The sequence below is a fragment of the Balaenoptera borealis genome, assembly GCF_965194805.1.
Source record: "Balaenoptera borealis genome assembly, chromosome: 16".
Taxonomy (NCBI): Eukaryota; Metazoa; Chordata; class Mammalia; order Artiodactyla; family Balaenopteridae; genus Balaenoptera; species Balaenoptera borealis.
The window spans coordinates 72,111,739-72,138,078 of NC_138872.1; the positions used below are offsets into that span (position 1 = coordinate 72,111,739).

Below are 26,340 nucleotides of genomic sequence, written 5' to 3' on the forward strand. Positions count from 1 at the left end.
TTAAGTGGCTTAGTATATGTGAAGCATTTAGGACAATGCCTTGCACAACATAAGCATATAATAAATATTAGCTAGTATTCATTCACTATTCCACAAATGCTTATGCGACTGTTTTACATTTTTTAAGGTGGTTTCATTCATTCAGCACTTGCTGCATGTCTGGTACTGTTTAGCACTGGGGGTACAATGCTCCCCTGAAAGAAAACTGGGACTTAGCAGATCACGGGGAAAGAAGGAGGCCACTTTAGGTAGAGGAAACGGTCTGAACAAAATCCTAGAGACAGGAAAGTTCAGGGCAAGTTCAACAGCTGGTATATTGGGGTTAGAATGTGGCAGGGCCTTTCCACACATCCTGGCCTGTCACCCCTGTTCTCCTTCCACTTTCCCCCCTTTTCCTCTCTCTCTTTCTCTCTCCTTTCCTCTCTTCCTCCCTCTCTCCCCACAGATCCACCTGATGCTGAAGTCAACCTCTTTACCTCCCAAAACAGAAAGGGAATGCACTGAAATGGCCAAGGGAGCTTGAGTAAAGGGTAAAGGAGGTTGAGTGATTTGAAGATCATTGTCACTGAAGATGAAGAAATGCAAATTCAGACTAAAGTAAAGCTACTGATTTTAGAGTGGTTTCTAGTTACTCCCAAGACCCTGATCATTTGCAAAGGAAAAATCATATCCAAACTGTTTATTTTTCACTAATCCTTTACTAAGTCATTATGAAATTTTTCGATTTAACAGGGAGGGGGCTTTTTTAGTAAAATTTTTATTGAACTGTAACATAGATTCAGATGAGTGACAGATCATAAGTGTACAGCTTGATGAGTTTCCACGAAGTGAGCACATCTGTATGCCCACATCAAGAAACAGAACATGACCAGAACCCCACCCAAACTCCCTTCTCATATCCCCCTCCTGTCACTACCCAGCAGGCTTCTTAAATTTTTTTTATTGTGAAATATTTCAAACATAGAGACAAGAATAAACACTATTTTAATGAACACCTATGTACCGACAATCCAATAAGCATTGTCAAAACTTCATGTGATACCACATACCACATTCTGCTGTGGTTCGTTTTTGTTTTTAAAGAAAAAATTTAAATACATTTGGGACATCTTAGTTAAATGAACAAGGTTCACTGGACATCCACAAATATCTTTAAAGCACCTACCATGTTCCAGGCCCTTTCATGTGATCATCTCCCTTTATCTGAAAATAATACTTGTACATGATTAAAAATATAAATGATACAAAAGAATATACAGGGGGGAAAAAATCTCCTTTCCACCCCAATCTCCAGTTCCTTAGCTTCTCTCCCTAGGGGCAAATATAATGATCAGTCTATAGCGTAATCTTCCAGATGTCTCTCTCTGTATTTAGATATAGATACATAAAAGGATATAGATATATGGGTGTATGTATACGTGTAAGAATTGTATAAACATCTATCTATCTCTTGGATGTCTACATGTGATATTGGATATCTCTCTCTGTCTATATATCCTTATCTATATAATCCTTATACATGAACATACATACATATATCTATATCCTTTTATGTACCTATATCTATATACAGAAAGGCAGGTCGACAGATCTATTGATAACTATTTATCTGTCTATCTATAACCATCTGTCTGTCTACCTAGAGAGAGAGATGGGATGACATGATTTCTTACACAAATCATGTCATATTTTATGTGCTCTTCTACGTCTTATTTCATTATTCATATATCTTGCAGCTCATTCTTTAATGCTTATGGATCTCTCCTTTTTTTTTATATATTTATTTATTTATTTATATTTTTGGCCGCATTGGGTCTTCGTTGCGGTGCGCAGGCTTCTCATTGGGTGGCTTCTCTTGTTGCATAGCACGGGCTCTAGGCGCGTGGGCTTCAGTAGTTGTGGCACTCGGGCTCAGTAGTTGTGGCTCGTGGGCTCTAGAGCACAGGCTCAGTAGTTGTGGTGCACAGGCTTAGTTGCTCTGCGGCATGTGGGATCTTCCCAGACCAGGGCTCGAACCTGTGTCCCCTGCATTGGCAGGCAGATTCTTAACCACTGTGCCACCAGGGAAGCCCTCTCATTCTTTTTTTAAATTTTATTTTTAATTGAAATATAGTTCATTTACAATGTTTCAGGTATACAGCAAAGTTATTTAGTTATACATGCATATATAAATAGGTATTCTTTTTCAGATTGCTTTCCACTATAGGTTATTACAAGACATTGAATATAGTCCCCTGTGCTATACACTAGGTCCTTGTTGATTATCTATTTTATATACAGTAGTGTGTATCTATTAATTCCAAATTCCAAATTCATCCCTCTTCCCTTCTCATTCTTTTTAATGGCAGACTATCATATCATTATATATCATGAAATATAAAATGTGTTCCTATTGATGAATACCTCTTTTAAATCTTCACAACAACCCTGTAAGGCAGATATTATTGTCCCAACCCTCTTTTTTTTTTTTTTTTTGCCATATGTCACTGTTTGTGGGATCTTAGTTCCTTGACCAGGGATCGAACCCAGGCCCCCTGCAGTGGAAGCACGGAGCCTTAACCACTGGACTGCCAGGGAATTCCTTGGCCCTCCTAAGAGGCCAAGTGACTTGCCCAGGATTACACTGCTAGCCTGTATTTTAACCCAAATATTATTTCACAGCCATCTGAACTATTGGGAGGTTTGCTGTTTTAGAGCTAGACGCTAACAATGTTTGAGTTGCCACAACTTGGTCTTATGAAGAAGATGGATGGGAGTGAGGGCAGCAAAGTAAAAAAAACCCCGAGGATGCCTTCCTTTGTGAGTATAACTAGGTTCTGTAACTGGAGCCAAGCAGAACGTGGGTGTTTTTAACGGATGAATTTTGTTAATGCCTAGATTTTGATGAGGTCCTTAATGGTTCCAGAGCAAGAAGCACACCCTGGAGGAACTTTTGATCAGTCTGGCATCTCCAGTTCATTGTGGGCGTCACATGACCCTAAGCAAATTGCTTCTCTCCCAGTGCCTGTAATAATGTAACCAGCAAGCAGAAAAGTGATAATCATTACTGGCAATTGAATAGCAATTTCAAATGCATAAAGGCATGTAAAACTCATAACAAACTTGTAGGTAGGCAGGAAAAGCAGCTATTACTAACCTCATTTTACAAATGAGAAAACTAAGACTCTGAAAGAGCAGGAAATGGTTAAGCTAGTGACAGAGTGAGGTCCTCTGATTTAGAAGCCACAGAAGACTCTTCTGAATGTATAATTTTATTTTCTAATACTGACCACAGTGGAATAAATCATAACTTGGAAGGGGAGTGGACTGAGAGGAGGCAGAGAACAGAGCATGGGGTAGGGAAGGAGGTGGTGCTGACTCCTCGTTGGGACTAAATCCTGGGTACCATGCCCTCTCTTACTCAACTCCAGCCATTGAGGCCTCAGCTCAGGCAGAGCCAATGCCCCACTTTTAAAACAAATATCTTGAAACATTTTATGAAATTAATAGATAATATAAACTTCTGACACACACTATTTTATTTTACTTTGTATGTGTTTTATTTTCCCAAATAGCCACCAAGCTCCTTGAAGACAAGGATAGTATCTTGTATGTCTTAGTAGCCCTCTCAGTGCATTTCCCATAGTACGTGTTCAATAATGTGTTCTTTTCATTAGTATTATTGAAAGACAATAATAATAATAAATATTGAAGATATATACAGCTGAGTGCACCAACTGTTTTGACTTCTACCGTAATCAATTAGTTTTGCCTTTTCTTGAGTTTCATGTAAAAAGTAGAATTATAAGGTATGTCCTCTTTAGTGTTTGGCTACTTTAAGAAGCCTATAAGATTCATCCATGTTGTTACGTGAACTGAAAGTTCCTTCTTTTTTGATTGCTGAATAGTCTTCAATCGCATGACTATGTCACCATGTATTAATTCTCCTGTTGATCTGGGCTCTTTCCAGTCTTGGGCTATTGTGAATAAAGCTTTTGTCAACATCTTGATACGAGTCTTTTTGTGGACATAAATACTTATCCTCTTCGGTGGGATAGCTGAGTCATTGAGTAAGTGTACATTCAGCTTCAGTAAATACTGCTGTGCTCTAAGTATATTTATAAAGGAAAAAAATTTTATGGAAAATATGCATTTAAATATGTAAATGTTGAGATGTGATTTCCCTAGAAGATATAAAGAAATAGAGATTTGCACCTACTTGCAATGACATAGTTTGGATTTATGAAACGACGATTATCATATGAACAAACGTTGAATTTTTTTCTTCATATTTGATATTTTGAAATAAGTATGTGTATATATACTTAGCATTTTTATATGTACTTAGAATCACAGTGAATGAGACACTGGGTGTTGCCTTTAGTGAGGGGATTTTCCAAATACAGCAAAAAGCTCTTGGTAAATGTTCAAACAAAACGAAGTGCAGTCTTCCTTCAATGAACATGATAGTTGAAATCCTGGAAAATTCACGTATATTAAAACCAAGCAAGATATACTTTGGGTTCACATGTAAAATGGAATTAGATGTCTGGGTTGTGGGGAGACACTAAAAAGCCACTCAGACGTAGGAAAATTACTCTTCACACAGGACCATGTTGTGCTTGGCAGGATGGCTAGGCCCTCACCCTCTAAAGGGCTCTGCTCCATTTACATGAGATTCAAAACCCCACAAACTTCCAGAATGACGATAGGGGGCAATACCACCCCATTGAGTACCACTGTTCAAGACCTGTTCTGTAAGAACAACCATCTGTGGCTTATTATATTTAACCTAATTAATTAATATTAAATGAAATTAAAATTTCAGTTTCTCAGTCATACTAACCACATATTAACTGCTTAAAAACCACATGTAGCAAAAAGTACCCACAGAGAAAAGCCCAGATCCAGATCATTTCACTAGTTAATTCCTCAAATATTTAAAGAATTAACACCAGTTCTTCACAAACTCATCACAAAAAATAGAAGAGGGAACACTTCCCAACTCATTCTCTGAGGCCTGCATTGCCTGGATATCAAAACCAGACAAAAATGACAAGAGAAAAGAAAATTACAGACCAATTTCTCTTACGAATAGAGGCATAAAAATCCTCAGCAAAATACTAGAAAATCTAATACATAGACCATGACCAAGTGGGATTTATCAGAAATGCAAAGTCAGCTTTACATGTGAAAATGAATATTAGTTCGCTAATACACCATATCAATAGAATAAAGGACAAAAACCACACGATCATCTCAATAGATGAAAAAAAAAGCAGTTGACAATATTGAAAACCCCTTCATGATCAAAACACCTAACAAACTAGGAATAGAAGGGAACTTCCTCAATATGATAAAGGGCATCCACAAAAAATCCACAGCTAATATCATACTTAATGATGAAAGACTAAAAGCTTTTTCCCTAATATCAGGAACAAGACAAAAATGTCTACTTCTATTTGAATGTTGAAGAATGTTGCCACTTCTATTTAATGTTGTAATGGAGGCTCTAGTCAAGGCAATTAGGCCAGAAAGTGAAATAAAAAGCATCCCGATTAGAAAGGTTTGCAGAGGACATAATCTTGTATATAGAAAATCCTAAGGAATCTACAAAAATCTATTTGAACTAATAACAAGTTCAGCAGAGTTGGAGCATAAAAGATCAATAGACAAAAATCAATTGTATTTCTAGACACTTGTAATGAAGAATCCAAAAAGGAAATTAGGAAAGTAATTCCATGTACAAAAGCACCAAAAAGAATAAAATACTTAGGCATAAATTTAACAAAAGAGGTTCAAATATATACGATGAAAACTACAAAGCACTGTTGAAAGAAAATAAAGATCTAAATAAGCAGAAAGACATCCTATGTTCATGGATCATAAATTAGCGCTTTCACTGCTGTGGCCTATGTTCAATCCCTGGATGGGGAACCAAGATCCCACAAGCTGAGTGGCGTAGCCAAAAAAAAAAAAAGTGTTTTTTTTTTTTTTATTCCACATGTAAGTGAAATCATACAGTGTTTGTCCTTCTCTATCTGACTTATTTCACTTACTATAATGCCTTCAAGCTTCATCCATGTAGTTGCAAATGGTAGAATTTCCTCATTTTTAACAGCTGAATAATATTCCATTGTATATATATATAAATATTCCACAAATTCTTCATCCATTCATCCATCAATGGACACTTAGGTTGTTTCCATGTCTTGGCTATTGTAAATAATGCTGCTATGTACATAGGGGTGCAGATATCTTTTCAAATTAGTGTTTTTGTTTCCTTTGGATATATTTGCAGAAGTGGAATTTCTGCATCATATGGTAGTTCTTTTAATTTTTTGAGGATCTTCTATACTGTTTTCCATAGTGGCTGTGCAAATTTACAATCCCACCAACAGTGCCCAAGTGTTCCCTTTTCTATACATCCATGCCAGCATTTGTTACCTCTGGTCTTTTTGATGATGGCTCTTCTAAGAGGTGTGAGGTGACATCTCATTGTGGTTTTGATTTGCATTTCCCTAATGACTAGTTTTTTTTTTTTTTGGCCGCGCCACTCGGTTTGCGGGATATCAGTTCCCCGACCAGGGATTGAACCCTGGCACGGCAGTGAAAGCCCCGAATCCTAACTACTAGGTCACCAAGGAACTCCCATGACTAGTGCTGTTGAGCATCTTTTCAAGTACCTGTTGGCCTGTTGGCCTTTCGTATTTCTTTGGAGAAACATCTATTCAGTTCCTTTGCCCATTTTTAAATTGGATTATTTCCTTTTTTTGCTATTGGATTGTATGGTTTCTTTATATATTTTGGATATGAACCCAGCAATCTGTACTTTTAAAAAAAATTTATTTATTTTATTAATTTATTTTTGGCTGCACTGGGTCTTCGTTGCTGCATGCGGGCTTTCTCTAGTTGCAGTGAGTAGGGGCTACTCTTCATTGTGGTGCACGGGCTTCTCATTGCGGTGGCTTCTTTGTTGCGGAGCACAGGCTCTAGGTGCGCGGGCTCAGTATTTGTGGCTTGCAGGCTCAGTAGTTGTGGTGCAAGGGCTTAGTTGCTCCGTGGCATGTGGGATCTTCCCGGACTAGGGATTGAACCTGTGTCCCCTGCATTGGCAGGCAGATTCTCAACCACTGCACCACCAGGGAAGTCCCAGCAATCTGTACTTTAACAAGCCCTCTGGTGCACACTAAAGTTTGAGAACCACTGGCATAAGGCAATGTAAAAGGTAAAGGCGGGATTCAAACCATAGCATGATCTAAGCTAACATATACTGAGTGCTATGGTTTCCCAGGAGCTCGTGTAATTTCCACAACCACCTTATGCTGTGTTGATACTATTGTTATTCCCATTTGACACGTCAAGAAATTAAGGTGCAGAGAGATGGAGAGACTTGTCTAAGATCATAGAGCTACTGAATAGCGGAGTTGGGACCCCAAAACCAGGTTTCTCCACCGCCAAAGCCCATGCTATCAAGCACTGTGTCAGCATTTCCCCTGAGTGTGGGCCACAAGCATCACTGGTAGAGATGAGGTAGTCTCAGGGGGTACCTGAATGTTCATTTTACACTCTTAACAGCTATGTATTTTTAAAAAATATTTATTTATTTGGCTGCGCCAGGTCTTAGTTGTGGCCCGCAGGATCTAGTTCCGTGATCAGGGATCTAGCCTGGACCCCCTGCAATGGGAGCTCAGAGTGTTAACCACTGGACCACCAGGGAAGTCCTATGTATTTATTTTAATGTGTCATAGAAAAAATATAACTAGCATTCCAAGCTCATGATTTCAATAGTAACATCGTTTCCCTTTAAAATGAGTGAATTTTATTAAAAATTAGTTGCTTTAATGAAAAGTATTTATTTGGCCATACTGTGAGGCTGTGGGAACTTAGTTCCCTGACCAGGGATTGAACCCAGGCCCTCAGCAGTGAGAGTGCTATGTCCTAACCACTGGACCACCAGGAAATTCCCTTTAGTGAAAAAAAAATTTTTTTTTTTAGCTGCACCACATGGGATCTTAATTCCCCGACGGAACCCTTACCCCCTGCAGTGGAAGCACAGAGTCCTAACCACTGGACCGCCAAGGGAATTCCCAAAAAATCTTAATAAATGTACTGTTATGCACAGATATCACAAATATGGTAGAGACGGTTAACAGTGAAGTATGGGAAATACTGCTAAGCCAACCTCAGTTACTTTAAAAATATATAACGATTTGTGCATTTTACTGTATATAAATAGTACCTTATTTTTAAAATTTTATTTATTTATTTATTTTTGGCTGTGTTGGGTCTTCGTTGCTGTGTGTGGGATTTCTCTAGTTGTGGCGAGCGGGGGCTACTCTTCGTTGCAGTGTGTGGGCTTCTCATTGCGGTGGCTTCTCTTGTTGCGGAGCACAGGTTCTAGGCGCGTGGGCTTCAGTAGTTGTGGCACGTGGGCTCAGTAGTTGTGGCTCACGGGCATAGTTGCTCTGCGGCACGTGGGATCTTCCTGGATCAGGGCTCGAACCTGTGTCCCCTGCATTGGCAGGTGGATTCTTAACCACTGTGCCACCAGGGAAGTCCCCCTACAAGTCCTTTTTTAAGGTACTGTTGGGACTTCCCACACGCCGTGGAGCAGCTAAGCCTATGTGCCAGAACTACTGAAGCCTGCATGCCCTAGAGCCCACGAACCGCAACTACTGAGCCCGTGTGCCGCAACTACTGAAGCCCAAGCGCCTAGAGCCCATGCTCCGCAACAAGAGAAGCCACCACAATGAGAAGCCCTCGCACCACAACGAAGAGTAGCCCCCGCTCGCCACAACTAGAGAAAGCCTGCGCGCGCAGCAATGAAGACCCAACGCAGCCAAAAATAAATAAATTAAAAAAAAAGAAAGGGGACTTGTAAAATAGACTGGATTCTAGGTAAAAATGTGCATGCTGAAGCATTAAGAGGGAGGTGTATTGCAGTCAACCTCCTACTTTGAAATGCATCACAAAAATAAGTTGAACTAAGGAAAGGATAGATTTGCGTGGAAGGTTGGCTACATGACAAAGCAACTAGAACAAAACATTCGTTGTAGAACCCAGGTGGTACATACATCAGTACTCATTGTGTAAGTTCTTTCAACTTCTCTGTAGGTTTGGAAACTTACATGTTGGGAAAAAAATGCATACAGATTGTCCCACACAGTGAATGAATGAGTAAATGAATAAAGGAATTAACAAATAAGCAAAGCCTCAAAGACTAGACAATTTGCTGAAAGACTTTCTTTACACGCTCCTGTATATATTCCAAAGTGAGCTTACTGCTTTTATAATAGAAGAAAATGTTTTTTCAGAGAGAAAAATGGCACAAGAGTCAATTGATAAATTAGGCATTTATTCTGACGGCATAATGCCAAGAAATTCGCCGAAAGCAGCTTGGAAGTGGAAGAAAACTGCTGCGCCTCCATCAAAGGGGAACAGGACCTCAGCACTTTTCTACATCCCAGCCGTGTAGGGATGGCTGGGGGCAGAGCTCGTGGGTGGGCTCTGGGCTGTGGGTCTGGGGTCGGTCCGACCTGCCCGCCTGTCAGTGTGGGCCCAGGTCAGTGTGTCCTATGTTCCAAGGAGTCAGAGTGTCAGGAGAACTGGCAGAGGAAGTCGTGCAGAGGCAGGGCCAGGAGCCCTGACAGCGAGATCCCCAAGGTGTCGGAGATACAGGCGGTTGCCATGGCAAACTCCCGGTGCTCACTGCTGGTCTGGGGAGGGTGGGGAGCAGGCGTGAGGCTTCAGTCCTAGCTACCCCTGCCTGGCACTTTCCCAGAGGGGCCACCCACCCACAGCCCTCGACCGGCTGGTGCTGACCTCCAGGGCAATGTTGTGAAAGGTGTTCACGTAGGCTGCGCCCCCCAGGAGTCCCTCATACAGAATGATCAGGAAGACAAGGTAGATGCTCGGCAGGAAGCTCAGCCACACGTCCGCCAGCAGGAAGGCCAGGTTGAGGCACTGTGGGTGCAGGTGGAGGGGAGGGCTGAGCCTGGGACCAGAGATGGGCAGGAAGGGAGGTGCCATCCCGTCCAGTGGGCCCCGGTTCTGAGAGAAGCTGATGAGGGTGAGGGCTGACAGGCCTGGATCAAATCCCAACACCCAGCTGGCCTACCAGACCCTGGGATCTGGGGTAGGCCTTCTCCCTACCGCATCCCAGCATCCTAGACCTTGGGGGTCTCCTCCCTTTGCCCATGTCACTCCTACCGCCTGCGATGCTATCCCACCTTCCCCCACTTGGGCTCTCCTAGTCACCACCGTTCACAGCTCAGCTTGGATCAGGGTCACTCTCACTCCTATGATCTCATTCCTCTTCCCAAAGTCTCCCTGAATGGAGAGGTTCCCCTCTATTTTACCAAACTGAGGCTATGGTGAGACCAGAGGTTCTCAACTAGGCGTGACTTTGCTGCCTAGGGGACATTTGGCAACATCTGGAGATGTTCCTGGTTGTTACAACCGGGAAGGGAGGGTGTTACGGGCATGTAGTGGGCAGAGGCCAGGGATGCTGCTCGACATCCTACAGCTCACAGGACAGCTTCACAACAAAGAAGGATCCAGCCCGAAATGCAGTAACGCCAAGGGTGAGAAACCGTGGCTTAGATGTTCCCACGCCTTCTAAGAAGGCTCGCTGACCCCACCCAAGGGTGTAGGTCCCTTTCTCTGTGCCCCAGTCCTTCAGGGGATCCCACTGTCCCAGTCCTCAGCGCACAGGGTTGCCTCCCCAGTGTGTAGGCCACCCCAGTGGTTCACATGCTTAACATACACACAGATCACTTGTGGATCTTGTTACCTACACAGGCCTTGCCCTCAGAGGTTCTAATTCAGGAAGAGTGAGGTGGGCTCAGAGATCTGCATTTAAAAGAACACACCCTGGTAATACTAATATGACCCTAGAAACACTGCAGATGCTTTCATCTGGAGCATTAGGCCAGACACTTTCTGTAATGGAATTAAATGATTATAAGCCGCTAATTCTATGAAGCAGCCTTGGTTAAAATTATAGCTAAAATCATAAGCTACACATTTCAGTGGCATCTAATGAAGAACCCTGAGTTAAGAATTGTTGATACAGGGACTTCCCTGGCGGTCCAGTGGTTAAGACTCCGTGCTTCCACTGCAGGGGGCACGGGTTCCATCCCTGGTCAGGGGACTAAGAACCCAAATGCCCCGCGGTGCAGTCAAAAAAAAAAAGAATTGTTGATACAATCTGGGACTTTGCGGGTACAAAGCTCTGGGGTAGCAGTCCTGCTCAGACAAATAAGGAAGAAAGTTAGAGGATATTTGCCTGCTGTTGACATAACATTAAAGTGTAATCTACCCTAATTCTCTATATTGTTATCACAGAATTGAGTTAAAATTATTAAAAAGGGCAAAGAACTTTCCTGTAAGAGTTGAAGCTTTATTTTAAAGGCGATTTTTTATATGCCCTTCTGGTCCCAAGATTATGGCCCAGAGGGATATTAGAGTCACCGAGAATAATTTGGAGGTTGCCAATGACTTGTTTTAAAGTGTTTTCAAGTCTGACCACGGAGAACTCTGACATTTAGAAACAAGTAAGAAGACATGAATGTTGAAAATCATGTTTTCTTTCCAAAAAAAAAAAGAGTTGAAGGTTTTTTTTAATAGTTTCCTTCAGTGGCTGTAGACGTGACAATGAAACATGAATGCTGGTTACATAAAACTCCTTTTGTTAGACTGTTGCAGGTATTTTCGTTCATTTAAAGCTTAATCATTTACATGACCGTTGCCATGAATTTGCTCACCAGCCTTGAGATAAATAACCTGTTGACTACAATGTCACTGATTCTATTGTAATTAACCATCCAGGATAAAAGAACTGGACATTATCCTATCCTTGGAAACATTATTTGAAAGCCTGCCTCTCTGCATGAGGCTTGGGCAAATAATCATTAAATAAGTGCTTCTAGCTGATTAAGACACAATACAAATTCTTGTTCTTTCATTCTTCGCATTTCTATTTCTTACACCATGCCTGATTTATACATGAGGAAACTGAGGCTCAGATGAGTTCAGGGACCTGCCCTAAATCACGCAGCTACTGAGTACAGAAGCTGGGATCTGCACCCAGGTTCGCCTGGCTCCTGAGGCCACTCATTTTACACAGAGCCCTGCTGGCCTCCGTTCCCGTGCTTAGAACATGACGGTATGCAATCAATAACCCCTGCTGAGGGAGGGAAGCATGGGGCCTAGGGAAGCTGGGAGCCAAGGCAGGCGGAGAGTGAGGGCCAGGGGCTCAGTACCTGTAGCAAGGCCAGGGCCCATGTGTGGCGGATGCGACAGCAGCGGAGAGAGGAGCGGGAGGCAAAGACGCCGGCCTGGTACAGCATCTGGTACCTTCAAGGGGGCAGGGAGTAAGAGGAAGCCCCTCCGGTGCCTACTCGGCAGGGCAGCCCCTCCCAACCCCAGTCTTTATCATCTAAGTCCCGCCCCCCAGCCCACCGACATGCTGCCACCCACCCTCAATCTTCTCACCAGCGGTATTGCTGAGCGTGACTCAGGAACGTGTTCCGGAAGAAGAGGAGTTCAAACTGCAGCAAAGACCAGACGGGGGAGATGGACGGGGATGTGTGGGTCCCCACCCTCATCACTATTTCCACACCCCTCCTGGCAGCCCTCACTCACGAGTCCCTGGTTGATGAAATACTCAGCAAAGTAAACCAGCACCAAGGGGACGATGTAGCGCAGCAGGCCCTGGAAGGGTCAGGAGACATAAGCGGGAGGCTGGGAGATGAACACTGGCCACAGGGGACACGCCAGAGCCACCGTCCGTACCTTAAACACGGTCCACCTTTCCCGAAGGGACAGGTGTGAGCTGGAGCCTGCAGGGGGGCAGGGAGAGAAGGGCAGGTGAGGTCGGCACACTGACTCAGAAAAGGGGTGCTGGTGTGCAAGAATCAGCCAGCCAACACAACAGTGTGAATGCACATATGCCACTGGACTGTACAATTAAAAATGGTTAAATTGGCAAACTTCATGGTATGGATACTTTACCATGATTTAAAAAAAAAAAGTAACTAGATGAGACTTCTTCATGGCTCTTGTACAGCTTGATGGCGGTACACCCCTACCCCAGCCACAGTGGGCCCTTCTTTCTGTTTTTGAACTCCCAAGCTCATTCCCACCACAGGGCCTTAGCACTTGCTGTTCCCGCTACCTGGAACCTGTTCACCTGGATGTGCACAGGGCTGACTCCTTGTCATTCATATTTCAGCCCAATGAGATGTCCTCAAAAAGGCCTTCACTGACCACCTTCTCTAAATAGAACCCCTTTCCTCCCCCCATCTGTCATTTCTTGCTTTTTTTTTTTTTTTTTTTTGGCCTCACTGCATGGCATGTGGGATCTTAGTTCTCCAACCAGGGATCAAACCCGTGCCCCCTGCAGTGGAAGCGCAGAGTCCTAACCACTGGACCACCAGGGAAGTCCCCCCATCTGTCATTTCTAAGCACATCACTCTGTTATGTTCTTCTAGTACTTATCAACGTGTGAAAACAACGTGCTTCCAATTCAGTTATTTGTTTATGAATGGTACAACACATAGTCAGTACTCAGTGAGTATTTCTTGAGTAGATGAATGTGATTGGCTCTCACCATAACCAGCACGCCTATCCACTTCCTCTTCTGACTGCCCACAGTAGAGAGGAAAAGGCTGAAACTCAGAGAAAGTGACCACTCCGACGGTCACTGTGTCTCCTACCTGGCTTCGACTCTGGGGCCTCGCTGTTTATCAGGGGCTGCCGGGCTGCCGTGTCTGCCTCCCCTTCCCCTCCAGGGTCCTGGGGCCCAGGAGACGTGAGCAACAAGAAATAGCTAGAAGTGGGCAGAATGAAAAGAAGATTGAAGAGCCTCTGTCGGGCTGGAAAGGTCACTTCTTCCCAGGGCAGCCCCCCTCATTCCTCCTCTCCGCCAAGGCCCTCCATCCCCCGCCAGAGAACTCCAACTGCGCAAAAATGCTTCTTTCTCTGGAACTGAAATGTATCTTCCTGTTGTTTCTAATCCACGGGCCCTCGTTTTGACTCCTGGCTCACACCAAGCGTGTCAGCCCTGTTTTCTTGTTGTTTTTCTAATAATCACTCTAGCTACCATTTATCACGTGTTCATTTTGTGCTAGGCCAGAAGTTTCCAAAGTTTGGTCACTTATGTTTTGCCTTCATGATATTTGCCATATCCACATTCCCTCTGTGTATAATATTTTTTATTTAATATTTCCCTTTCAATTGATTCACTTTTTCTACATGGCCTTATCCTAAGTGATAATCTGTGAAATCACAGGTTTGGTCGACCAATTGAAACTTTTCCTAATTCACATGAAAATACACACAAAATGAACAGAGTCTGTCCTTGTCCCCTCATCGTGGGAACCACATTGTAATGAATGCTTCACGCATGTCACCGCACGGGGAAGCAAGGAAGGCCACCACTATTTGAAATACGGGAAAACTGAGGGTCAGAGACGTAAAGTAACTCGTCCCATACAACACAGTTAACAAGTGGCAGCTCCAGGACTCAAACTCGGGCCTATCGGAGTCCAGAATCCACATCCCCCCACATGACTGTAGGGATCTGAAGAATGGGATCGTGATCAAGTTCTCTCTCCTCGAGTCCCTCTTCCTCCCAGCCCAGGCCGCTTACCTGGCCAGCAGCAGTGCGGGTATACCCAGCATGGACAGCAGGGTGTGCTCGGGAGAGAGGCCAGCCTGGGTGAGGCCCAGGTAGGACAGTGCCCCCAGCAGACCTGCTCCCCCAGTACCTGAGGACCACCAGGAGATCACAGCCCTGAGAAGGAGAACACAGTAGCACGAAGAAGGACCAAAGCCAGCAGTGGGACCCCCTCCCCTCACTCCCTGCTCTGCCTGCTTACCTGGGGTAGAAGGCGGTGAGTGCAAGGAAGGTGACCTCCCCCAGACCTGAAGAGATGCTAGCCAAGACCACACCTGGGGAAAGACAAGCATGGCCATACCTACCTAGCCTTTCCCCAATAGCCTCAATCCCCTAAGGGGTGTGGCCACAGCCTCCTCTGCATCCGCAGAGTGGGGCTAAAAACAGATCCCTTGGATAGGCTGGGCTCCAGATCTGAAGTAGAACCAACCCCTTCCTCTGCATGTCCTCTCATAGGGAATGGTACTTGCATCCGCCCAGTTATCAAATCAGGAGTAAGAACTCATTCTTTTTTTTTTTGGCCACGCTGCGAGGTTTGTGGGATCTTAGTTCCCCAACCAGAGACTGACCCCAGGCCACGGCAGTGAAAGCACCAAGTCCTAACCACTGGACTGCCAGGGAATTCCCAAGAACTCATCCTTGATGCCTCCTCCACCTCCATCACAGACGCTTGGTGACTCTGCTCATCTTGATCTCCATCTAATCTGTCCGTTTCCTCCCATCTTCCCCACCGCCTACCCCTCCAAATCAACCTCATCTCCCTTCCCCTATTGTGACAGTCTTAGCATGCTTCTCGGGGGTTACAAAAGTAATCCCTCTCCTCTGGGAAGCTGGGGAGATTACCCCCACCAATGCTCTGTTGTAGTTCCTTGGAACCCCCCACCTGACACAAAACCTCACACTCACCACACAGGCTGATTCCCACCGAATGAGAAAAGGCAACCAGGATGAAGCTTCCAGCAGCACAAATCCCACTGGTGAGCACCCGGGGGCTGAAGGGAGATACAGTCCGGGGGGGATGGTCAGCTGCCATTCTCAGCTCCCCAGCCTTCACGCCACCTCCTCTGCTCTCCCAGCCTCCCCACTCTCAGATCCCACCTGCCTTTCCTCCCGCCACCTCCACCCAGACCTGTAGGGCAGCAGATGAAGGCCAAGAGGAGCCAGCAATTTGATGACGAGGGTGGGAAGGATGTCTGCCAGGAGCACCGCCTGGGACCGGAGAACAGAGTAAGACCCCAGACCTTCCCAGGGACAACCCTCCCAACCAAGTGGCCAAGCAAAGATAGAAACCAGCCCATTAGACCTGCTACAAACACAGGCTCTGAAGTCACACAGATCTGAGTTCCAGTCCCAGGTCTGCCGCTCCTTAGCTGTGGGTCAAGGTATTCACATTCTCTGAGCTTCAGTCTCCTTATTTGGAAAACGGGGATGATTACAGAGCCTAACTCACAGTACTGTTGTATGGATTCAATAAGCTAATATATGCTGCACACAGAAAGGGCTCAGTAAATGGCAGTCTTAATCAGTAGAGTCATGATAGTACCAGCTGGGTGCTGAGGGGGTGTGGGTGGGGTCTATAGACCCAGAGTAAGGGTAAAGGGAGGACCAGATGGGTACTCACAGCTGTGGAGACAGAATTGCAGTCAAATCGAGATGAGCTATTATGGGAGGTGGGTGTTGGGTCTGGGTCCACCTGATGGGAGACAAGAAAATCTTTCACCCAGGGAGGCAGGAGGGCAGACAAACAGGGCCAGGCTCCATTCCCAGCTCTGCTCTAACTTGAAGGATGGCCTTGGGTCAGCACTGGCTTCTTAAGACCTCAGTTTCTCTATGTGCACAAGGGGGAAGGGGAGGTTTCCACAGAAGTCTCAAACTAATGGTCCACACGCCAAAGATGGCCTTGTAAGTGGACTTTATTTGGGTAACACACTCGGGAACTTTCATTTAAAAAATTTGGGTTTCCAGAAAAATCTGTTCTTGGACCAAATTCCCTGTTGGACCTGCAAGGTGGTAGCTGTTCCCCTTGGGGCTGCATCCTCCAGCTCATCATAGACAAGAGGTTCTCGACCAGAGATGATTATACCCTTCAGGGAACATCTGGCAATGTCTGGAGACATTCTTGTTTGTCACAACTGGAGGGTGAGGGATATGCTATTGTCATCCAGTGGGTAGAGGCCAGAGATGCTGCTAAACACCCTACAATGCACAGGAAAGTCACACAACAAAGAATTATCCAGCCCAAAACATCAACAGTGCTGGGGTTAAAAAACCATGGCTTAGACCATAGTCCCACCTGGCCAACGTTTGAGTTTGCAATTGCTTTACAAGAACAAATTGATTCTTAAAGACCCTTCCTGTTCTGAGGTCTGGGAACTTTAGCCATCTTGCCCCACCCCTTAGCCACCTCATTCCATGAATTTTTCAAGTGGGTTTCTGCCCAAGGGTGAGTCCGTCATCTTCCCATAGGGACTAAACATGGTGGTGGTGGTAGAGAGGGTCACTTACATGGCTCTGGTTCCCAGGTGCTCTCTGGTGACTGAGGATGTCGTGGGCAGCGCTGAGCATCACCACGTAAGAGAAGTTGTTGCAGAGGCCCAGGAGCCTGGAGTGAGCAGGACAGATCCCCCCACCCCCCAGTTTTACTGAGATATAATTGACATAGAAAAATAGACATATAATTATATACAATCTATCCACAGTCCTAGCACCAAACCTCCCCCTTTCCTGTGCTTTCTTTTTTCTCTATCGCCAGACCCCATCCCCACTTAGTGCGAAGGTTAGAAATACAGGCTTTGGGACAACAAACTTAGGTTCATATCTAATCTCTGAGACTCTCCCAGGAAGAGAAGGAAGTTATCCTTGATGACTCTCTCCTCCAAGCTCCCACCGTGATCCAGTTCCCGGGGCATTTCTCATCCACTGATCCACTGTCTCTGACTGTGGTATGGTAGAAAGATCCTGGGGGCTTGAAACCCAAAGGACTATGTTCAGGTCCCAAGTCTGCCACTTCCTACTTGAGTGGCCTCAGTCTACTCATGTGTAAAATGGGGATCCAAATTTCTCTCCTGACTATCTCACAGAGTGCTGTAGGGATCAAAACAAGATGATACCCTTTATGATCCATGAAGGATCTGGTTCACTTATTCTCATCTCCCAGAGCTGCCATCAGTGATGGGACGGGAACAGGGCCCAGCACCAGGATATCATGTGTCCTTTTCACAAGCCTCTGAAGTGGTACTGCTGCTCTTCCCATTTTACTGCTGAGAAACTGAGGCTCAGAGAGAGAGTCTCACTTCCAACCCAATCTGTTACCCAAGTCCTTGATGTTTAGGTTAGTGCTAGAAGTATTTCCCAAAGCTCAGTATTCGAATGATTTTAGGAGGTAGATGGATGACTGTTAAAAGGTAGTGATGCATTTATTTAAACGTGCATTAGGAAAATACTGGCTTTCCGTCCAGAGTAGTGATTCATAGTTTTTTTTTTAAAAAGTACATGTATTTACAAATTTAAAGGCTGAATTGGATCTCCAAAATATACAAGCAGCTCATACAGCTCCATATCAAAAAAACAAAAAACCCAATCCAAAAATGGGCAGAAGACCTAAATAGACATTTCTCCAAAGAAGACATACAGATGGCCCAAACACATGAAACGATGCTCAACATCACTAATTATTAGAGAAATGCAAATCAAAACTACAGTGAGGTATCACCTCACACCAGTCAGAATGGCCATCATCAAAAAATCTACAAACAGCAAATGCTGGAGAGGGTGTGGAGAAAAGGGAACCCTCATACCCTGTTGGTGGGAGTGTAAATTGATACAGCCACTATGTAAAACAGTATGGAGTTTCCTTAAAAAACTAAAAATGGAACTACCATATGACCCAGCAATCCCACTCCTGGGCATATACCCAGAGAAGACTATAATTCAAAAAAACACATGCACCCCAATGTTCACAGCAGCACTATTTACAACAGCCAGGACATGGAAGCAACCTAAATGTCCATCAATGGAGGAATGGATAAAGAAAATGTGGTACATAATTACAATGGAATATTACCCAGCCATAAAAAGGAACGAAATTGGGTCATTTGTAGAGATGTGGATGGACCTAGAAAGTGTCATACAGAGTGAAGTAAGTCAGAAAGAGAAAAGCAAGTATCGTATAATAACGCATGTATATGGGATCTAGAAAAATGGTATAGGTGATCTTATTTGCAAAGCAGAAATAGATACATAGACGTAGAGAACAAATGTACGGATACCAAGGGGGAAAGGGGTGGGGAGGCAGGAATTGGGAGACTGGGATTGACACATATACATTATTCATACTATGTATAAAATAGACAAGAGATGGGAACATACTGTATAGCACAAGGAACTCTACCTAATGCACTGTGGTAACCTAAATGGGAGTGAAGTCCGAAAGGGAGGGGATATCTGTATGTGTATGGCTGATTCATTTTGTTGTGCAGTGGAGGCTAACACCACATACTAAAGCAACCATACTCCAATAAAAATTAATAAAATAAAGTCCTCACAACATGGCAAGACACCTGCTATCATCCCATTTTACAGACAAGAAAAAGAAAATTCAGAGAAACTAAAATCAAGAAGATAACCGATGACATTGAGATTTGTCTAGAAATTAAATGATTTGTTACTGATATTCATCTCAGAAATGGTCACACAGAAAATTTCAGAGACACGAATTCTGAATTTGAATAGATATTATTTTCATGAAAAAATAAAATAAAGGCTGAGTTGGTTGGAGTAAAAACATGAAGAAAATATCCCTACAGGTCATATGAGAAGCTGGCCAAAAGGTGAAGGTGATAAGGGAATGAGTGAAATTTGGGAAATTTACACATGGCCTCAGGGCAAACCAAGCGGTTCAGTAAATATTTTGTGGATTCAGCTCCTTTTTGGAAGCTCAACTCTCTTTTCTCAACCCTCTTGTTGCTTCCCTCTTCCCACCCTACTTTTATTTCTTCAGGCCACTCACCAGAAGCCCACCGCGTTCTTCCAATGGGCGCCCTGACGGTCCTGCGGCGGGGGCCTAGGTGCCGGATCGGCCTCCTCTCCTGGAAGGGGGAAAAGAAGAGGGCCTGACCCCTACCCCACTCTCAGGTGCACGATGGGACAACGGGCGTTCTCCCGGGACCGAGGAAGTCAATCCCGTGAGGGTGGGCAGGAATGAATACTCACCCTCCGAATCCGAAAGGCGCCGCCGAGAGCCCGCACAGCCTCCCATGGCATCAAGTTCAGGTCCCCCGAGGGGTCCAAAGTCAGCGAGAGTTCAGAGTTGGCTCCGATGAGGCGGATGAGGGTCTACGACAGGCGAGAGGGATCAACGCCCCATTGCCGGTCCCAGCTCCGGCTTCTCCGCTGCACTGGCGGCCCCACGAGCCACGGCCCTAACCCCAGGTTCCACCTCGCGCCCTCGTACGCCCCACCACGCCCCACCCGTCGGACTCTGCCCCCGCCCCCTCTAAAGCAGGGGGCCCTGCAGCCTGTACCTTTAAGAGCACCTAAACATTCCGCACCCAGGAATGACGGGTCACGTGACAGCACCTGTGGGTCCCTCATCACGTGCCTGAAGGTCCTCACCACTTCCGGGTCTTTTCTCGATCTTCTCTTTAGACCTTCCCAGCTTCGGGGCGGGGGACTGAGAGAGGCTGGGAGAACCCTGGAACCACCGGTTTAAAACTGGGGTGGGTAGGATCAGCAAGAAGAACCATGACGTTAGCTGGGGACGCCCAAGGCCGTGACCTACCGTACCAGCACTAATCATGGCTGCCAGTGGCTTCAGCTCCTCTGCAACTGCCGGAAATAAATATGGCCACCTGCCTAAGCGGGTACTGTTTCTGGCTGACAACAAAGGCAAGGCAGCCAGCTTCAGGTCATTCTTATTTCTATCTGTTGCCTTTAGATTGCTTTAGAAACTGCAAATAAAGATAACACCCACCTAAAAAGATTTCATGAATTGTCTGTTGGCAGTATCCAAGGTGGTTAAGAGAGACCTTTTCTCAAATTACCTTAGAACCAAAGTAGTAGTTCAACCCTGGTTTTACAGATGAGAAAACAAAAAAGGAAAGTTACTGATGAACATACAACGTTAGACCTAAAGGTGACCTTAGAGACTCGGCAATAAGAAATAGAGCACCGGAGGCAGGGGTGCTGGCTGAGCTGGCTGCCGCAGGATTCCTGCCTGCATTAAGGGTGCTTAGACCAGATGATTCTAAGGCCCAAGATTCTGATTCTGTGATCTCATCTAGTTCCTCTAATTGGAAATTTGGAAAGTGAGGCTCAGGGAGGGGACCCAAGGAAGAGGTGTCGATTAAGGTCACTTCACAAAGTCCCAGATAAGCAGCGATTATTCTCTTACCTTCCTCTAGGTGGTAAAGCAACATCCTGAATTTTCTTCATCACGTCTTTCCCCTGCTAATCTCTCTTGTGGGCTTCCAACAGTCAGTGCCCACCTCTCCCAGCTCTTTCTCACCACCAGGCCCTCAGACTGCTGTTTGAAATGTACCCCCTTTGGTCTGCTTCCCAGATCACTCAACCAATGAAAAATGGGGTCCTACTACCCATGCAGGGCTCTACAAATTCAGCAACATGTCATCCATGGCCTCCACCTTCAAGGAACTCAAAGGAGGGTAGGAGGTAGACGTGAATAACCACAGTACAAAGTTTAGCCAAGTTTCGTTTCGCAAGAATGACTACAGGTGAGGGAATGGGCATTGGAGCCACCAATCCAGCCCCTTCTTCCTCTTGGGCAAGCATTAATGACCCTGAAATGAGAAGCCAGCGCTCTTACCAGCCCCCTCCTCACTCCTACTCCTTGTCCCCAGGCAAAACAGGAACCACAAACCCCAGCTTCCTCTCACAGAGAGGCTGTGGCTTTGGGGGGAGACGGAAACGGCTGAGGTGTAAATACAAGACCTGAGTCACTTGAGCTGCAGTTGCCACATGCCCCCTCCCCCCTCCCCAATTTTGAGGTCTTCTGCTCCTGCTTTTTCCTTTGGGTCCTCCTCCCTTGCCCTTTAGCTCCGAATGTACACCACCTGAGTCCCCTGTGTGATATACACCCATTTCCCAACCTGGGCTGGAAGCAGCTGTGGGCATTGCAGAAGGTGGGCAGGGCTCGGGGTGGGGATGCGTCAGGGAGAGACAGGGGAAGAGGAAGTGTCTTGGGTCCTGGGGAAGACTGGCTTGGTGGGTGGGGACAATCATTGTCAGCTTTCTGGACACACAGACAGAGACAGACAGGATGGATTTCCTCCGGCTACATCTCCCTGGGCTGCATCAGGCCTTGAGGGGGGCACTGGTGAGAGGGGCAAAGAGAGGCCAGAGATTTTCACCCTGCTCCCTGGGGCCTCACCTTCCTTTCTCCCTTTGAGCTTCTCCTCAGACTCAAGATTCCTTCCCCAGGATCAGACAGACTGCTAGCCCGATCTTCTCTGGATTTCAATCCCCTCATCTCCACAAACACATCCACACACCTCTAATCTAGGCCCTTTCCTGCTCCTTCTGCAGATCCTGTCCCCCTCCTCCTCCTAGATCCTAGAACCCCTCTTCCTTCTCCCGAGTCCCTCTGGCCCAGGGCCCCGAGGGAGAGGGCTGGGCGTCCCCTTAATACCTTTGTCCCCATCCCTCTTTTCTTCTAGGAGTCTTTCAGCACCTTTGTCTCCTACCTTATGGGAGATGATGTCCCCACTGCAGAGAGGAGGGAGGCGTGTGCAGCTGAGGAACTGGGGGAGGTGGCTGCAAGAAGGCTTGGGGGGAAGGTGGAGGAGGAAGCCCAGGAGGCCGTGGAGGGCCTTGGAGGCAGCCAAAGCAAGGGGGATGGAGGGCTGAGAGGGCCTGGAGAGGCTGGAAGATGCCAGGAGGAAAGCTCAGCTACAGAACAGACCTGGGGTGGGGGAGAAGGCAGATCCCATGGGTCTCAAGCAGATAGGCAGGACACTGGGGCCTGGGAGGCAGCCACGGCCACTAGATGCCAGCATTCAAGTATCCCCCTGGAGCCCAGAAAGAAGTCTGAGGCAGGGTCTGAGGCTGGTCGAGACAGGAGTAGCCAAGCGCAGGACAATCAGCAGCCCAATGAGCAGGAAGTGAAGAGAGAGGAGACACTGAGAACCTGGGAACGGGAGGAGGAGGAGGAAGAGGTCAGGGCAACAGAGCCAGGGGTGGCTGGAGGGGCGGAGTCAGAGGGGACCTGGCACAAGGAGCTTGAGCGGAAGGTGAGTGTTGATGGGCAAAAGGTGGCAGAGGACAGAAAGGAGTCAGAGCATGGGGTTGATGAGACAGCTGCAGAGGAGATCCAGGGGCCTGGGGCCAAAGGGGCTGGGAGGGAAGAAGAGGTGGTAGTGGTAAGGGGTGGCCAAAGCACAAGGGCACAGGGGACACAGGAGCCAGGGGCAGAATCTGAGGACAGGGAAACCTCAGGCAGGGAGGAGGCTGACCTCCCAGGGGTTGGGGAGACTGAACATGGGGCAGTCCCAAGAGAAAGGATCCCAGAGGGTACTGGGAGAGTCTGGGCCCTAGAGGAGACCTCCAAGGGAGACCAGGAGGAGGAGGAGGTGGATGAGAATAGAGAGGCTGAAGTGAGCCTGTTCCCCAAACAGACCCAGGCCCTGGGAACTGAGAGAGTGGAAGAAGCGGCCAAGCACCAGGCAGCAGGGAGGGAAGCTGAGGAAGGTCAGGAGTCAGAGGCGGAGGGAGGGGAGGGCTTTGAGGGCCAGGCAGATCAGGCTGAGGAAGAGGCTGTGGAGAGGCAAGACTCAGAGATCAGGGCTGCTCAGACCAGTCTCAAGGAGGCGGTGCAGGCAGAGGAGGCCGAGGAGCAGCAGAAGAGTTGCTGGGCTGCAGAGGCTGAGCTGCTCCAGGACAAAGTAGCAAATGAGGCTGAAGGTGATGTTGACTTGGAGGCAACCCCAGAGGCCAGGCCCAAGAAGGAGTGCAGCAGGGAGAGGGGTGAGGAAGAGGCTGAGACCAGGGGGGAAGCACTGGAGGTGGGGTGGGGTGGCCTTGAGCACAGGGTCACTGAAGGCCAAGAACCTGAGCTGGTGGGAGGCCCCCAGACCCCCACAGAGCAACCTGAGGAAGGGCAGGCATGTAAGGAAGAGCTCTGGAGCATTCCAGCCCTGAGCAGAGAGGAGACAGACAGGAGCCTGGAGGAATATCCCAGGAACGTGGGGTATGTAGAACCTAACAGCTCTGTGGCTGAAGCCTGGGAAGACAGAAGAAGGGATGTGGAGACAGGGAACACCCGGGAGGAAAAAGCAGATGCTGAAGAGGGGAAGGAGGAGGCTACAGGAGGCCAGGCGCCGGTGGCTGAGGCTGAAGGAGGCCAAGAGTCTGCACGACCAGAGGTCCCAGAGGCAGGCGGGGAGTGGATGAAAGTAAAGGAAGCCTGGCATGAAGCAGAGGAGGGGGAGGCCCCTGGAGCGGAGAACCAGGAGCTGGGTGGAAGGCAGGGAGCAGAAGCAGGGACCGTCCAGTCATTGGGAGAGTCAGACATCACAGAAACCAAGGAGGAGGAGGTGGAGGCCGCCGTGCCCTGGGGGGCAGACAGAACATCCAGGAGAGGCTGGAGGCTGGAGGCGGAGGCTCCGAGTCTCCAGGACAGCGACGACATGGAGACAAATTCTTTGGCTACCGAGATCGTGGAGGATAAGGCAGCTCTGGATGGAAGGGCTCCTGGGACTGGGGACAGGCCCGGCAGAGAGGCTGAGGAAGCATTCGGGAGAGACCGGGATTCAGAAGGGAGAGAGGAAGCCGGCGGAGGTGAGGACCTGGTAGAGGCTGCAGAGGGGGAGAAAACAGGTGGGCAGGAGTTTGGCCTGGAGGGCTCAGCAGAGGAGGAGGTGCCTGGCAGAGGTGGCCAAGGAGAGGCTTCTGAGGCCACTCGGGAGGGTGAGCCCGGGGGAGAGCAGGCTGAGGTGGAGGAATCCGCAGTAGCAGAAGGAAGCTGGGGGATGGATGGCGTTACCTCGGGCTCCCAGGTGGTGAGGGTAGAGGGCCTCCCAGGAGGGCACACGCTGGGGGAAGAAGAGGCTGGAGGATGGCAAGCGAGGGAGCAGGGGCAAAGCAGTGAGGGGCAGCATGGGGACAAGCACCCCGAGGGAGAGGCACAAAGGCCCCTTGAGGTGGAGGATATCGAGGTGACTGGAGACCAAAAGGCAGAGGCCAAGGAGGTGGATCCAGAAGGCCTGGAGGACGTCCAGGGCCAAGAGGACCAGTCAACCAACCAGGACCCTGCAGAGGCTGAGCCTGGACCATGCAGGGAGGCCACCGGGAGCGCCAGAGGGGGTGCTCACAGCAGCTGGAGCGAGGTGAGGGCTCCAGGTAGCGTCCTGGGCTGGACAGAGCAGAGTCTCGAAGCTGAAGCCGGCCCCGTGGTACCCCGTGCCCTCTTCCCCGTAGGCCCTGCTGCCTGGGTCTCGCCTGGATGTCTCTGTCCCGAGGAGCCGAGTACTCCTTTCCCGCAGCTCCTCGCAGCGCCGCTCCCGGCCCTCCTTCCGACGGACCCCCGCCCCTGAGCAACCGGAGGAGCCTCCCAGCCCCCCACCGGAGGGAGAGCTGGTAGCCCCCGAACAGAGACTTCTCGAGCCAGAGCACCCCCCAGAGCCAAGCTCCTCCAGCCCTGAAGGGACTCCATTGCCAGCCAGAAGGCCCCTGGGACAGAGGTAAGCACAGGGTGAGGTGACCGGTCTGGGATGGGGAGGAGGCTGACGGCATCTGGACACCAGCTCCCACGGCCTGTCTTCCGTCTGCAGGTTTGGCCTGGCACACCCTGGCATGATGCAGGAGCTGCGAGCCAGGCTGGGCCAGCCAAAGCCCCAGTGACTGGGACGTGAGGCTCGGAAGGCTGGGTTGAACCCTGCTCAGCCTGACTCCCTCTGCCGCTTTGGACGTGTCCTTTCCACCCTCTGGGCCTTAGTTTCTTGATGTGTCATTCACGGAGCAGACAGAACCAGATGTCTGCGCGAACCATGAACTTAAGGAGTCTGACTCTGCAATGTGGCTGGTGGACCACTGCCCCGCTGGGGTCACCTCTCTCTGATGGCCTGCCTTGCCTACCTCCCCAACCTGTCTCAGCTGCTTGGAGGACTGAGCGAGGACAGAGACAGTTCTCCCCACAGCCTTCCCTCTCTACTGCGCCCACTCCTCGACCCCCCCATTCTCAACCCCCCACCAGGCCCTGGAGAGCCGTGTAGGACTAACGCAAACCTCTGGGGCTGAAGCCGGCCTCGAGGAAAAGGTCAGGAGGGCCAGTGGTGCTCCATTTGCAATCAAAGAGAAGCAGACCAGCTGCCTTGAGCTTCCGAAATGGGAGCTCAGTCTCAGAACTCCGCTGGTTACTACGGCAGCCACCAGCTGAACAAGCCAGAGTGGGGGAAGGTGGGCCAGGAACCCCAAAAATGTAAGATCAGAGAGGAGTCCAGGGTAACCAGAAGCTGCAGACTCTGTTCCAGGGCCCCTTTGCATGTCAGGCACCCCTTCTCTGAAAAGAAGCCGAGGCAGAGAGAGGGTGAGAGTGCTTTATTAGGCACCCAGCGTGGCAGCCTAGTCTGAGGATGACTAGCAGGTCCCCGAAACAATAAATAAACCATTTTTCTAAACAATAAATAAATATCTAAGAAATAAATATCTGGCAAGGACTGGAGGGG

General features: G+C 47.8%; 2 protein-coding genes across 6 annotated transcripts; one reads left to right on the plus strand and one right to left on the minus strand.

Moving 5' to 3' along the window:
* Positions 1 to 9,316: 9,316 nt before the first annotated feature.
* On the minus strand, positions 9,317 to 21,402 carry CLN3 (CLN3 lysosomal/endosomal transmembrane protein, battenin). 5 transcript variants are annotated; one of them, XM_082359670.1, is made up of 17 exons: positions 21,054 to 21,402; positions 20,185 to 20,374; positions 19,874 to 19,996; positions 19,671 to 19,773; positions 17,168 to 17,264; positions 16,284 to 16,355; positions 15,792 to 15,871; positions 15,569 to 15,654; positions 14,865 to 14,937; positions 14,636 to 14,779; positions 13,701 to 13,813; positions 12,778 to 12,824; positions 12,628 to 12,696; positions 12,478 to 12,533; positions 12,246 to 12,339; positions 9,805 to 9,945; positions 9,317 to 9,698 (listed from the first exon to the last, which is right to left on the minus strand). In XM_082359670.1, exons 3-17 carry the CDS (start codon positions 19,917 to 19,919, stop codon positions 9,579 to 9,581), a joined length of 1,341 nt encoding a protein of 446 aa, XP_082215796.1. In that variant the 5' UTR covers positions 19,920 to 19,996; positions 20,185 to 20,374; positions 21,054 to 21,402; the 3' UTR covers positions 9,317 to 9,578. The 5 variants fall into 5 exon arrangements, with proteins under 5 accessions (XP_082215796.1, XP_082215797.1, XP_082215795.1 ...); XM_082359671.1 differs by lacking the exon at positions 21,054 to 21,402 and having other exon boundaries at positions 20,212 to 20,522; XM_082359669.1 differs by lacking the exon at positions 21,054 to 21,402 and having other exon boundaries at positions 20,185 to 20,522.
* Positions 21,403 to 21,923: 521 nt separating this feature from the next.
* APOBR (apolipoprotein B receptor) lies at positions 21,924 to 26,328 on the plus strand. Its single transcript, XM_082359610.1, has 4 exons — positions 21,924 to 21,995; positions 22,336 to 25,002; positions 25,094 to 25,356; positions 25,447 to 26,328. The coding sequence occupies exons 1-4, from the start codon at positions 21,939 to 21,941 to the stop codon at positions 25,514 to 25,516; spliced, it is 3,057 nt and encodes a 1,018-aa protein (XP_082215736.1). The 5' UTR covers positions 21,924 to 21,938; the 3' UTR covers positions 25,517 to 26,328.
* Positions 26,329 to 26,340: the final 12 nt, after the last annotated feature.

Bases quoted from the DNA above. Each gene is read 5' to 3' on its own strand.
- CLN3 (XM_082359670.1), bottom strand. From the start codon at position 19,919: ATGGGAGGCTGTGCGGGCTCTCGGCGGCGCCTTTCGGATTCGGAGG. The intron at 12,534-12,627 runs GTGAGTGAGGGC...TCTTTGCTGCAG, and splicing joins ATTTCATCAACCAGGGACTC to TTTGAACTCCTCTTCTTCCG. The intron at 9,699-9,804 runs GTCAGCACCAGC...CACCCTCCCCAG, and splicing joins TTCACAACATTGCCCTGGAG to ACCAGCAGTGAGCACCGGGA.
- APOBR (XM_082359610.1), top strand. From the start codon at position 21,939: ATGGATTTCCTCCGGCTACATCTCCCTGGGCTGCATCAGGCCTTGAGG. The intron at 25,003-25,093 runs GTGAGGGCTCCA...TCTTCCCCGTAG, and splicing joins CTCACAGCAGCTGGAGCGAG to GCCCTGCTGCCTGGGTCTCG. The intron at 25,357-25,446 runs GTAAGCACAGGG...TTCCGTCTGCAG, and splicing joins AGAAGGCCCCTGGGACAGAG to GTTTGGCCTGGCACACCCTG.